This window comes from Poecilia formosa, unplaced genomic scaffold (assembly GCF_000485575.1).
Source record: "Poecilia formosa unplaced genomic scaffold, Poecilia_formosa-5.1.2 Scaffold188, whole genome shotgun sequence".
In the NCBI taxonomy this organism is placed as follows: domain Eukaryota; kingdom Metazoa; phylum Chordata; class Actinopteri; order Cyprinodontiformes; family Poeciliidae; genus Poecilia; species Poecilia formosa.
In genome coordinates this window covers 873,374-887,398 of record NW_006800127.1, presented here as the reverse complement: position 1 = coordinate 887,398, position 14,025 = coordinate 873,374, and the positions used below count along the sequence as shown (strand labels likewise).

Below are 14,025 nucleotides of genomic sequence, written 5' to 3'. Positions count from 1 at the left end.
TATATATATATATATATATATATATGTATATATATATATATAAAAAGCTGTAAATCCTTACATTTGTGGGAGAGAAATATTTTTCAGTCAAACAGTATTTGATATGTAGACCAGTCAAAGTGTATTTTAAGAGGTTCAAGCTGAAACAGCTGCCATATATTTTGGTCTGCATATATAAAACAGTAAAAAAAAAAAAAAGAAAAAAAGAAAACAAGAGAATTATGATCTGCTAAAACGGCAACAAACACCGGCCCGAAAAATCATGTTAAAACAATCCTTTAAACAACAAAGGAATATAGCGCCTGTTCATCAAACCAGAACATAAAAATGATCAAGTAAAAATAAAAAATGAATCAGGTAATGAAAACATAGGTATGTGTACTTGGAATAAGCTACACATTTGCTGATCCTTAAATAGTTTTTTTTTTTTTTTTTAAATTATACACAGTCTGTGGACCGAAGTGTCTGCCTAGAAGCCTACAGTCAGTGTTTTGGCACATATATCTGTGGAGTATGTGCGCTGCATTTTTCAAGCAAATCCAAATAAATTTTGGAATGCTCAAGTTGTTTAGAATAACCAAAGTTAGCTTAGCTGTCTGGCAATGTGTGTTAAACAGCTTCTTCTTCCTGTATGCAATGCTATTTTTACCTTTAACCAAAAAAAAAAAAAAAAAAAAAATCAACACTGTAGCAGTTTATTCAAAGTTTCTTAAAAGTTTTTTCTCCCTATCAAAGAAACGTTGAACCTAAGGTACCACTGATAAACTCCTTCAGAATCAGAAACCGTGTTAAAACTCATCCAGTCACAGGAAACACCCGTCACCAGAACCAGGCACCATTTTTTTCCCCCCCTTCAGTTTTATCCTAGAATAAATCCTTATTGAATAAATCCCCCACAACATATCTGCCAACTTTAGGCTCAGATACTTAGTTTTTAACACCAAACACACCCAGCTCTGTGCAAACCGCATAATACAGATCTGTTCCTCCCTGTGTGCCTTAAAAACAAAAAATCTCCCTCTTAAACAAGCTACTTCAAATTTTGCTTATTTGAGGATTGAAAGATTTTAAACACTTTTTTCTGAATACAAAAGCTGCAGCTGAGCTCATAATGGAGCTCTTCTTAGTGTTTGTGTAGCTTTAGCTTGTTAAAATGATAAAAGAACCAGAAGTGGCAATTAAGAGAGAAAAGTGAAGTCAGATTTGTGGCTTCTTTAAAAAAAAAAAACACATAGTTACTGTGCTCTGAAAAACCCAACAGACAATATGGACTTCTGTTTAATTTGTTTGTCAAAGTTAAATAGTTTGCCGCCGCAAAAAGAAAATTGTGTGTTTGTGCGAGTCCTGCTGAGATGACCCACTGAAAAGCAAGTTGACAGATATGTTGGACAGCTCCACACGGCTACAGCTGAGCGTTGTGGAGATGTTTAAACGCACAACAAAAGTTTCCAGCCAGTAAAGAAGTCCTTTCCCCCCTACAGCGCGTTGCTCTCCGGACTGAAGAGAGCTGCAAGGCCCAGTTGTTCAGTCTCCACTATGTCCTTGTCCGGCTTCGGCTTCTTGAAGAGTGACGGAAGGTTGCGGATGTGGACCTCCTTTCTGAACTGCTGGCAGAGAGCTTTCTGTGGGGGAGAAAAGAAAGAAATAAAAAAAGTTAAAACAAGAACATTTTCATTAGATTGTTTTGCACCATTGAGCTGGGGGAACATTTCCTGCTGCTGAGAACAGAAGATTTACAGCACAGTCAGAATCACACTGCTGATCTCCACTGTGGGGGTCGGGCCTCCGATCCCGTCCGACAAGAATTTACACTGAGGATTGAAAAGTGAAGCGCTGCTCTCTAGTGGTTAAATGTGGCATTACCCCTATAGTTCCTGCAAGGAGCTTCTTGAACTGGTCTCTCCTTTTCTTCTCTCCAGCCTTCTGGGCGTTGGAATCCACCAGCCTTTGATCGTAGAGGTCCAGAGCGTCAATGCTGATGTTTGGAACTTGGGTCATCACTGCCCGCAGCTCCATGTAGCGAGGCCGCTAACGCAATTGGATAGACAACAGAGAGAGACCCTTCTCAGCAAGGAAACGTGGAGGAAATGCTCAGGTAACAGTAGGGCTGAAATGACGGATCGGATTAATCGATTATTGAAATAACCGACAGCTAATTTAGCAATCGGTTGATCATCAAGTGGAGTACACAGACCAAAAAAAAAAAAAAAAGGGGGGGGGCAACATATTCAGAGCAGTAATATGTTGCATCTTTTTGCAATAATTTATCAGTTAATCCAAAAGATAATCTAGAGACTAGCCCTACGTTGCATTTGTATTATCTTTTACTACAAATAATCAAACATACACTAGAGGAACACTATGTTACTGCATTTTAGCCAATAAAATGTTTATTTTCTTATTTAAAACAAAAAAAAGGGGATTTAATTATTTGTTTCTTTGTATTTTTTATGTATTTCTAATACTGTATAAAAAAGCTTTGGTAGATAAACGAAATAATAAAAATCAGCAACATCTGACAATTTCTGATAACAGTCAGTATAACTATTAGAATAACTAATAGAATAATCAATTACTAAAAATAATTAGTAATTGCAGCCCTAGGCAATTATTTACGGTTCATAGGAAACTAAATGAAAACACATAATTGGTGATTTAATTGTTACTGAAGGTCATGCTCTTTACAAAAAGAGATTTGACTGGTTCGAACTTTTCATATCAAATCTAGTTTGCGACTACTCTAAGTTTCTGACTTTCTATCAAAGAAATGAACTCATGTAAATATGATTCCTATAAACGGGCATGAAGAGCATCGACATTAGGCTCACCAGGTTTTCGTAGATGAGCATTGCTAGGTTACAGAGGGGAGTGTTGCAGGCTTCGTGTTGTCCGTGAACCTGCAGGGCTCTGAGAACGCTGGTGTAGAACCATGTGACCGCTTCAGGGAGGAGGTTACCTGCTACAACCTGGGGGGGAAACGGTCACAGACGGTTAAGGCCACTTACCTTTACGAGTTTCACTTCAAAGATGGCAAAAAAAATTAAGTGCATTTAGAAAACGTCCAAAATAAGGTCATTGAGCTGGGAGGATATCTGGGTCCTGGGTGTCATAAAGAGGAGTCTGGTTGAAGCAATAAGGTGTGGCTTATGTTCACCAAACAAGGAGTTATTATCAGAATCATGGAAGTGCTGCAGCTTAATTTAATCGTTTTGGCACTGTTGCTAGGGGGTAACAGAAACATAAATGCATCCAAAACTGCTTCTATTGGCAAACAAGAACGTTGCAACTGAATAATGCAGTCATTAAAAAAAAAAAAAAAAAAAAACTCCATCAATGTCACATAAACGCTTTGTGGCAAAATAGTCTGTAGGACTGTACAGTTTGGCTTTTCCTTATGTTGTTTAAAGACCACTCAGTTTTTGGGACTTTTGTGTATTGAAAATTCAGAATATAATTTTTGAAAATTCTATTTTTTTTTTTAAGATGTGGACCATTAGATGCAACAAGTAGTTTCAGTTGAAGACAAAAAAATATATATTACAATAAAATCCTAAAAAGAAACAAATAAATAAATAAAACTGCTGCAGTCTGGACTCTACCGGCCGCAGGAGGTTCCAGCAGACCATGGACGCTGTTCGGTGGCAGTTTGTGGTGTCCTTCCAGGACAGTGAGGTGAACGAGAGGGTCAGCAACGACATATACACACTCTGGGAAACCGAATAAAAAAGCAAAACATTACGTTTAGGAGCCATATTTAAATGTGAACATGGCTTAGATTGTTTTGTTTTTTTTTAAATCTGAAACTGACCTCGTGTTTCATCAAGCATTTTCCAAGCTCACTCAGCTCGTCGGTGGGTTGAGGGGAAGACGCCACCTGCACCGACTCCATCATCACGTCTTCCTCTGTGAGAGCACATTTTTTAGCAAAACAATCCCCCCCGCCCCTCCTCACTCGAGATAAGAAAAGTATAACTCCACTCCTACCATCGATTTCTTCCTTAATTGCTGCTGGTTCAGGCGCTTTTCTGGAAATACAGCTTACATCTGAAAGAGAGAGGAAAGAAGATGGGCGTTATGAAGCCATTATAACTCACGTTCCACTTGGTTGGAGAAAACGCTGATCAGGCAGTTGTGATCTTCCAGCTAGGAAACCAGCTAACTGGTGTTCTCTGGTCTCGTCTGAGCGATCAAAACATCTGCGCAGCGTCGAGTCCGCGGAATCACACAACGTTGGATGCGACGCGACCCGAGACAGAACAACACCCGGTTTGTGCCAAGAAGGTCGCAAAGAAGTTTCTGTCGTCACTTCATGTAAAAAGAAACTCATGATCGCGCTCTTTAAGCAATAAAAGAAACAAAATAATGATTTTTTTTATTTTTTATGTAAAATATGAACAAAAGCAGCGACTTGTGAGACTTACTGAGCAGATCCAGAACCTCCCTGGTGAGCAGACGAACCAGCTGCTCCTCCAACATCTCCTGAGTCACAGCGCAGTCCTCGTAGACCGCCTGCTCCTCCTCATCCTCGTCACTGAGAACAGAGAGGTCAGTTTGAAAATTAAAACACCGATCCTACATATTTAGAGCCCAAATGAGGACTTGGCTGAAATGAATCTCTGCCATATTCACAAGTTTCAGAAAATAACCCGCTGCTCCTAATTTAAACAAACATCTGCTGCAACAGCGTGAACAGCAGCTGTCTGCCGCTTCATCATTTTGCCACAACTTACTTGACAGACGTCCTCTGGTTGATGACCTGCCACTTTACGTTTAGTCTCTGTGATATAAAGCAGAAGCATCGTCAGGACACCTTGCTGTGAAAATATCTAAAGCTAAATTTTATGCCAAATTAAACAAAAAAAAAAAAAAAACGAACAAAAAAAAGTTTAAAATCAGGGTTCTGACCTGCTGCATGTAGGTGAACAAAGGCCCCAGCAGAGGGCGCAGCAGACTGTCGTGATACTCTGGAGGACATGAGATCACTAGCTGCTTCAAAAACAGCCGTACACAAGAGTCAAGGCAAATCAGTGTTTCCGCACAAAATAAGAGCTTTGCTTTTTGTGTAAATAAAACAACGCGCCTTCTGACAACTTTTTAAAAAGATGACGAAGGATATGAATCATTGAGCGGAGTCTGTGGTCAGGCACGTGGTCGAGGGAAGTGAAGGCAGAGCCGATGATTCCTTCAGCCAGACTCTCCACGGTGTAGAAGTCCTGCAGCAGAGCCGGACCCGCGTTACCCAGGATGTGGAAGCTGCAGGCAGAACGCGTCAGGATGAGATGGCATCAAGACAAAATATAAAACCGTGCAACAGTTTATAGAGCGATAACAAACCATACCAGTTTTCGAACAACGAGTTAAAGAATCCCTGCATGCGATCCAAGAGGCTTTTATGCACCGGAGCGTCATAAATATCCAGAGGAGGCTGTGGGAGACCTGAAAACATTCATTTAGGAAGCTTAATATTTTTGAGTGAGTCTTCACTTAGGCCATACAAAAAAAAACAAAAAAAAACACACACACACAAAAAAAACAAAACAAAAAAAAAAACAGTTAATACATGGAGGCAGCTCTTCTTACCAAGAATTACCAGTTTATCTCCGTCCATCACATCATAGGCTCTGGAGAAAGTCTCACTGAGACGAGCCACGTTCTCTGGCATGAACAAGCTGTTCTGAGTCCTGCAGAAAAACATTAAATAAACAAGCTTTACAATAAAATGTATTAAGAGGACATTATTAACATACGTTACTGACAATCACATATTGGTCAAGTAATTTCCAAAATATTTTTTCTTCTTCTTAATAGAAATTTTGTAAGTGAGAAAACTTAATATCATAAACAAACTCCATCCGTCCAACTTAGCTGGTTAATCAAAAATCCGCAGTGAAGGTGAGCTGTTGAAGTTATTCACACACTGGCACGCGCACCTTATTAGAGCCAGCAGGTTGGGCAGGAAGGCCAGAAACTGAGCTGCACAGGGGTTTCTGTAGATGGGGGCTCCGGCAGGAGTGCAGCCCACCACGAATCCGCCGGCTCTCGCTTCTTCCAGGTCTGCAGGCCATCGCGCACGCTTCACCACGGCAAGCATCGCATACAAACAGAAGCTCAACTAGGAGGAAACACAAGCGAGTGATCGATAAGGGAAAAACAAAAACAACCATCCTTCTAGGCGTAAACGACGTTGGGCAGAGCTGTATTTTATTTTATTTTTTTTTTAAACTCCGCTTACTTGACCCCTGTTAGGTCCAGCTGTATCTCTCTCTTCTCTTTGCTCTGTGAACACTTCGTCTGCTCCAACAAACGACAGGAACTTGACAGGATCCCAAAGCACGCTGAAACAAAGGTCAAACATGTTTCAATACATCTAAAAGAAAAAAAAAAAAAAGAAAAAAATAATAAATCACAGCAACCTTGTCATCTCCTCAGAGGTCCACTGAGTGATTATTGGGGCCGTTAGTTCATCTAGGAAAGCCTTTTGCTTGTCAAAGTCTTTAAACTGGTTACTGATGAGCACCAGAGCTTCCATCTGGGAGCATTTCTCCAAGAAAGTCAGCAAGGCTTCATTTGCAAACAACTCTTTGACGTGGTTGTAAAACATGTCGAAGCAAGGCTGCGGAAGAAAAAAAAAAAAAAAAAAACAAGGAAAATGCACAAGTTAAAAAAGGTGACTCAGGTTGATTTTTTATTTTTTTTAGACTGGGATAAAAACATAAATTACCAAGATAAACTGCGGGTAATCCCGGCAAATTTTGATGATGGCCGAGCACGCGTGTCTCCGAACATTCTTCACGGCTCGACTCCTGGGCGCCTGGGGAAAAAAAACAAAAAAAGAAAAACGCTGGAATGTTTTATTTACAATTCAGATAAGAGAGATTATGAAAAATTACCCTGCCAAGTCAAAACAACTTACCTTGTTTTCCAAATCAATGTGAAACGTGACGGCTTTGAATAGCTGTGGAGCCAAAAACACAGACAGCGAGAGGTAATCAGTAGGAACAAAGAGACGTGGCTTGAGAATTGTAAAATTAGCTGTAAATGTAGATGAAGGCACATATATAGAGATGTTTATGTGTAAAATCCTGAAAAAAAAAAAAAAATCCAAAAAAAAAGCAAAATATTCGAAGGGACACAAAGTTTCTTCTCATCTTTGGATCAAACGGACCAATTTTCAATCGAACCTTGTAGAGAACCTGTGGCACAAACTGTGGCCTGTGGGTGACGAAGGGAAAGAGGGCAGAAATGTTGCTCAGCACACAGGACAGGATGAGCGGGTCTCTGGTTTCGTAGTTCAGCACGCCCTGCAGGAGCTCCATGCTCTGGTCTATCGGCAACTTCTGCGCAGGTCGAAGAAGAACGGTGAGAAAACATCACGTTTGCCCCCTTTCCTTTTGTTGCTGTACTGTGATAAACATTTAGTCACCTGCTCATCCATGCTTTTGAAGATCTGATGCATCACACACTCCATGAAGACAGTCAGTGCGTCCCACTGAAGGACGGACGGAGACATCAAGGAACACAGACCCTCTGCAGTCTTCGCTGGAGACAAAAAGAAAGTTTTCAGTGTAGAAGAGTCAGCTACTAGTGGAAAGAAAATAAGGACACTGATTTGTAATTTGACTTCAAAGGAGACTTTATGAAGGCTACAAGTATAAAAAAAAAACAAAAAAACAACATGTCGCATTTGCTGTGGTGCTACAGATATTCCAGAGTCAAAGTTTTTCTGAGCAAAAAGGAAACGGTTAAACCCTTACACGTCGTTTCTCCAGGATCAACCGGACTGGCAACCTGGAACCGGAGCCATTCTGCTGCGGTGTGGAAAGCTTCTACCGGAAGGATACGACTTAGCGTCCTCAAAACGTCGCCGTGCTGCGACCGATAAGCTTTAAGACAACGCAAAGAAATAAACAGCATCAAAACCAACAACGGAACCAAGGAGCCTACGAGAGAATGAGTTGATAAAACCTACTGGAAAAGAACGAGTTGAAGTCATCGTCGCTGTCGAAGTCCATTCGTGAGTACACACAACTAGGGCTGTCTTGTTTAGAAGGAAAGCCAGTCTGGAAGAAGACAAATAAGACTTTATGCCATGCTGTGAGAAAGTATTGTCATCCTTTCAACTTTAACACATATCTCACAGTACGACCACTGTGCGGTTTGTTTTCTCCATCAGCCCTGTGAACAATCATAAACGAAAGGAGACTCTCACCCTAACAAGGTTGGTTGTCGATACTTTGAGGTATTCGAGGGCCATCTCCACAACGACAGGGACTTTTGACAGAGTCTCGTGTCTGAACAAACTGGCCCATGTTGACACAGTGCAAGATTTTAAAAACTGCAGAATATAAAAGGAGAGGGGGAAAAAAAACAAAAACAAAAAAAAAACAAAACACATCAGCTAATAAGTACAGCTCAAGCACAACCTTTTAAAGAAAATTTCAGCAACATTCAAGTGTTAGCCCTCCGATAATTAGCAGTAACTAACCTGACTGGAATGTGTGGTAAAGGCTAATAAGGCTTCGGTGTACTTGGTGAGATTTGGAGGAACTTCAACCTCTGAACACGGACCCTGTGGGGGTGTGAGGGGGGCATCATTTCAGACAGCGGTGTGATCAAAGCGCACGCTAAACAGAGAGGACAACACTCGTACATGTGTGACCACACCGGGGGAAAAAAACTCACCACTAACGAGCAGAGCTGGAACCCTAGAGCGCACAGGACCTGACAGAGCCGCTTCAGGAAAACGTAGCGCCGCTCCACCACCTCCACTTCTCTGAAAGCGCAACAAGCACCGTGATGCACACCGTAGCTTGACACTAAGAGTAAATAAAAACATCCGACTAATTTTTTTTTTTCTTTTCTTTTTTTTTTAAACAAGGATAGACATGTGACAGAACTCACTGTGGTTTGGAGGAATTTGGACATATCGCTAAACCATCTGCGGATCTGGACACAGATATAGGATATTAAAAGTATGCATTATAAAACGACGCCTTCGGTATAATCGGGAGAACGGAGCAGCAGCTTCACTCACTGGGCCGCGGACAGGATGTACTGGATGGCCACGTCGTTAAACAGCAGCATGAAGGGTTTCCTCTCCTCCAGCTTGCCCTGCAGGAGAACACCATAAGAACTATAAGTACGTTCCACTTGTTCGCCTGATTGCAAGTTATGACACAAATATCTTTACAGCTTATTGAATGAGAGTAAGAGTTCAGCGACGCAGAACAAATTAAATCTGGCCCTTCAAATAGTTTCCTATCAAAAACCCTCTGCTAAACTGAGAACAGTGTTAGTGTAGTTCAATAAAGCGCTCATAATTAGGCATTGCTTCGTAAAACCAAGGCATGCAAAGCGTCTCAGCTACTTCCGTCTCTTTCACCGTCCCGTCATTCCAGTGCTGAGCGATGACATCAAAATTTTATGACATAAGAAAAAGGTCCCACATATTACCAACATTATTAACGTCTAATATTCCTTTTAGAAAGATGCACTGTGGCTCTTTCCTCCAATTGTACCAGAAGCTGTACGGGCAAGTAATAAAAAGGACTAAAATATTACTGACTGAATGTTTTTTTGTTTTATTTTAGCAGCCTGATAAACTTATTGTTGTTCTCCATGTCTAATTAGGCACTAAATGTTTGCAGACATTTTTGTGCTGGAAAATCCCAAATGGATGTTGTGAAGTCTGAAAAATAAACGCTCCTTTAAAATAAACAGGACATTCCTCCACTTGGATATCCCGTTATTAGATTTCAGAGAATCTGTCAGGGCTAATTGCTTTTGTTCATCATTTACAAGTCAGCTAATTGCAACCATTACTCAAAGTATTTAATATTAATAGACCACAGCTAAACAAATGTTGGCCTGTGAATAATTACTCAATATATATATTTTTTTTCAACCTTCAATTTATTATGTAGAACCAGCTGGTTTCAGAAATGAAATCAGGGAAAACCAAATGTCTTTCAGAGTAATAACGATCTTAAATCGTTGTCAAACACTGTAAGGCTGTTGGCCAGAATTACTATAAAGAAACCGACGATCTCTGATCAAACCATAGAATTTAAACATTCAAAAAATTGACAAAGGACGACTAATAAAGCGGATGAATCTCCATGCAGTTTTCCCGCAACTCACCTTCCGGCTTAAAGCAATAAGCAGGCACTCTGAAGCCTCCAGCTGCAGCTCGGGTTCACTCAGCAGCAGACACAGCATCTCCAGCAGCTGACAGTTCCTGGAAGTGATGTGCACCAGCGTCACCCAATCTACGTAGCCTGCGAGCGTATTCAGCGTGGCCACGGCCACTCGGCAGTGAGCTTTGGCCTGTGTGCAGGTAAAATGTTAAAAATAGACAAGAGAGAGTACATTGCGAGGTGTGAAATGAACCAAATCCTAATGCGTAAAATGAGGGGGGTTTTGTAAATACCTTCAGTTCAAGGGCTGGTTCCTCCTTCTGGAGAAACAAAGTAAAACTGTTTAAGACTGCTACCTTTTGGAGACCTAAAATAATCCAGTCGAGGCTTCACTAACCAATTTGCGGTAGTCCTCAACATTGATATGCAGAATGGTCAACAAAAAACTGAAGATGCTGTCCATGTTCTGGGTGAGTGTCTGTTGGATGTCTCTACGCCGCTGTGAGGGCAACGTCTGGAAGGTGATCACGTCCTCTGCCAGCCTCAAGAGGATCAGCATGACCAGCTCGGTCTGCGCCTCCTACCACAAACATCCATTTTTACTTCACTTAGTATAAAGAAATTATTAATTTTCTCAAAAATGGAAAACAAAGGGGGTCATTTATCATAAATTTTACTTTAAGAGCTCTAGAAACTTCATGAACAGAAATTAAAAAAGATGAACACAGTTTCATGTCATAATCACGAACATCAATGTGTTTTATTTCAATTTTATGAGATAGACCAAAACAAAACAGTGCACAGCTGCAAAGTGAGAGCAAATTTATGCATAACAGGGTATTTTACAGCTTTCTTTCAACAGTGGAGTTTTTCCTATATTATATGGGCCAGATTTGTGATAACTAAACTCTTAGATAGTTCTCTCTATGGCTAGCCAGTCAGTTTTCATGGCAGATTCTCATGTCTGGGTAGGCTTTACAATTGTGCCACACTTATTGCATTCTCAGGTGATGGAAATGAAGCAGTACTCTGTGGCATGTTTAAAGCTGGTATATTAGCTGGAATATTGTTTTATAACCCAAAACTGCTTTAAACGTCTCTCGTGACCCATCTGCTGTGTTCCTTTGTCTCTATGATACCGTTTGCTCACTAGTGTCCTCTAACAAAGCTCTGAAGTCTTCTCAGAACAGCAGCCTTTATGACAGTGTCAGATTAAAAATGAATACATGTAAATGCATGCTACACTTTTTAGATTTTTTTTAAAGTAGAATTCTTTCTTTTCACTTTCATAGCTACGGCCTACTAGGTATTGGTGAATACAATGAAACGTGTGGTTTAAACACGGCCAATAACGTCAGTGAAAAATTTTTGAGCTCACTTTATTTGTCAAACAAATAAAGTGAGCTCATGTTTGGGTAGTGAAGCGCGGTGAGTATGACTAACTGGAATATATTTGCTTGCAAACCATTACGTAACCCTATTCAAACTAAACTAACGCTGGATAAGGAAGCATGCTACACTTACTGCAGTGTTTATGCCACTCACCCCTTGGCTAGAGAGAGACTCCATCTCTTTCAGCATGTCTGGCCAATGTTGAGGCCATTCTCTTTTAATCATTTCCACCACAATCCGAGATAGGGCATCTTTGACGTGGCTCTCTTCCTCCAGGATAGAATGGGTGCCCTAATGAAACACAGTGACAGCCATCAAACACAAATTGGGTGGTGTTTATCTGATCTAAATGAGATGGTTATTTTACTATCCTTTTACTTTCACACCTACAGTTGCTAGCAGCTGCATGGCACACTCCTTCAGCTGGACCTTTTCTTGCTGCTGCATGTTGTTCCATCGAAACCTGGGAGAAAAAAAATTGATTATCACACCATACTTCTTTTGTCATATTAGGATTTTAAGTATCACGTAAGTAGGCTTACTTGATGACCTGCTCCAGTATCTGCAAGCCAAAGTGTCTGACTACAGCCGGCTGACTTTTGTCTGCCAAGCGTAGGCCACATGGGACACAAAGGGTGCTCGTCTCTTTAAATTCTTCACAAAACTGTTCAGAGAAATAAGTCGGATTACTTTACAGCGAATTTATACCAACTAAATGTTAAAGTGCAATTAAATTACACCTGAATGAACATGCAGCCAGGTACACGTGTTAGGCATAAAATCAACAGCTCGCTCTAAGCGAATAAAATAATTCCGAGCTGTTTAATAAATAGATGATCGGCGGACAACACATGGAGAGTTGATTTGATTAAATTAAGTTTTCGTTTCCCTGTTCCAAGGTCTAATTTGTTATTCATGTGAATGAGTGAACATGAGTCAACTATTCATTTATTCATACTAGGCTAGCTTCCCCAACATTTTAACTTTTTAACATCTAATTCCGTACGACTGAAAAGACGTTTCTAAGCAACAGTTACAAAAAAAGTACTGAATAATAGAAGCAGTTTATTTATAGTTTACAGTCACATCATTATAATCTCCCGATCGTCACAATAAATGACAAGGTAAGCTAACTAGCTAGCAATTGGTAATAGTGCTACCTTCAGGGCCTCCAGACGGTAAATCTGGTTGGTTTCTGCGTCCATCATCACCATCACGGCTTTTATAAGCTGATCACACATGGCGGCCACCTGCTCAGCCATGACTTCAGGTAGCGTCTGTCACACCGTTGAGACGAAAGCAAGCAACTCCCTTATGCAAAGCGCCGCTCTACCGTGGGTAACGTGCAGACAGGGAAACACCGACGTCGGCCAACGTGCGCGAAGAGCGAAGCTGGGGTAAGTTTGAGCCGCTTGGCTTGCCGTTAAAGCGGAATTCTGGGAGTTGTAGTTCTCTTTCCTCCTTTATTTCGTTTTTTTTACTTTCTTTCTTTCCTTCTTTATATTCATGATCTCTATATTTAGCTGTTAAATTATGTATTTGATCGTTTTGTTTAGATTTAAGAAATAAGATTTTTTATTTATGTATTATTTTACTTGAATGCATTTTTTAGTTTTATTGAAATCACTTTGTCTATTCTTTATGTAATTGCATATTTCTTTGATGTTGCCCCTTTAGAGCTCTAATGGAACCTCAGTTTTAAATTATATTTTGTTTCCTTGTTATTATTATTGGTGTTGTCATTGCAAGTAACTCAATCAAAATTATGTATTTGATCAATTGATATATTCAATAATTGAACTTCTTAATTTATTTATATTTTTAATCACATACATTTTTAAGTAAATTGCTATCATTCATTTGTGAAATTATTTATTTCTATTACAGATAGAGTCAGTGAGTGGGACTAGTTTGAAGACTAATCAGTGAATGGGTTCAATATGACAAGCCATAGACAATTCAAATATTTCACGGTAGACTGGTGGATTTTTGCTTTCTTTTTTTTTTAGAATTTCATGTAGGATCAATACAAGTTTTAATAGATAATTTATTGTGTTACTGATTTAATTCAAAGCAGTAAAAAGTATTTTATTCAATATTATCCATATAGTATGTGACAAATTAACTTGATTAAATAATTTGAATTTAACGTTCTAGTTTTAGTTAAGTCATCTAGTAATGACTTACTGGATTTTAGCAGATTTGAGTCTATAGTGTTCAACATTAGACAATGTTTTTGCATGCCAGGCTCCCACACACTTCAATTTTGCATTCTATAGTCGTCACTTCAAGAGAGCAAAACCTTTCGCTGTTTTCCCATTCAATTCATTAATCATTTTATGGTGTAGTACAAGTTTAACCTCCTGCCAGCATCCTTTGGTTTTCCCACACAACGCGTCTGACCCTTTAGCAAACAAGTAAGCTCCTCTGTCCCACATAAACAGTGGGGGTGTCTTCAGCTTCTGACCAGGAAAAGGGGGCGGAGCCTGAATTCCAA

At 40.0% G+C, this 14,025-nt stretch overlaps 1 protein-coding gene across 1 annotated transcript; it reads right to left on the bottom strand.

Moving 5' to 3' along the window:
* Window positions 1-382: 382 nt before the first annotated feature.
* On the bottom strand, window positions 383-12,915 carry xpo5 (exportin 5). Its single transcript, XM_007566223.2, has 33 exons — window positions 12,689-12,915; window positions 12,071-12,192; window positions 11,919-11,991; window positions 11,682-11,819; window positions 10,534-10,716; window positions 10,430-10,456; window positions 10,141-10,326; window positions 9,035-9,111; window positions 8,902-8,946; window positions 8,683-8,773; window positions 8,486-8,569; window positions 8,210-8,335; window positions 7,970-8,060; window positions 7,755-7,883; window positions 7,424-7,539; window positions 7,182-7,337; window positions 6,914-6,955; window positions 6,722-6,811; window positions 6,414-6,613; window positions 6,233-6,335; window positions 5,931-6,112; window positions 5,581-5,681; window positions 5,340-5,436; window positions 5,117-5,253; window positions 4,906-5,003; window positions 4,731-4,777; window positions 4,422-4,531; window positions 3,985-4,044; window positions 3,809-3,903; window positions 3,600-3,707; window positions 2,829-2,966; window positions 1,864-2,028; window positions 383-1,622 (listed from the first exon to the last, which is right to left on the bottom strand). The coding sequence occupies exons 1-33, from the start codon at window positions 12,788-12,790 to the stop codon at window positions 1,476-1,478; spliced, it is 3,666 nt and encodes a 1,221-aa protein (XP_007566285.1). The 5' UTR covers window positions 12,791-12,915; the 3' UTR covers window positions 383-1,475.
* Window positions 12,916-14,025: the final 1,110 nt, after the last annotated feature.

Excerpts from the sequence above, each read along its gene's own strand:
- xpo5 (XM_007566223.2), bottom strand. The coding sequence starts at position 12,790 with ATGGCTGAGCAGGTGGCCGCCATGTGTGATCAGCTTATAAAAGCCGTG. Across the intron at positions 12,193-12,688 it reads ACCGTCTGGAGGCCCTGAAG|TTTTGTGAAGAATTTAAAGA; the intron begins GTAGCACTATTA and ends TTCTCTGAACAG. Across the intron at positions 7,884-7,969 it reads CTTCAACTCGTTCTTTTCCA|CTTATCGGTCGCAGCACGGC; the intron begins GTAGGTTTTATC and ends GTTGTCTTAAAG.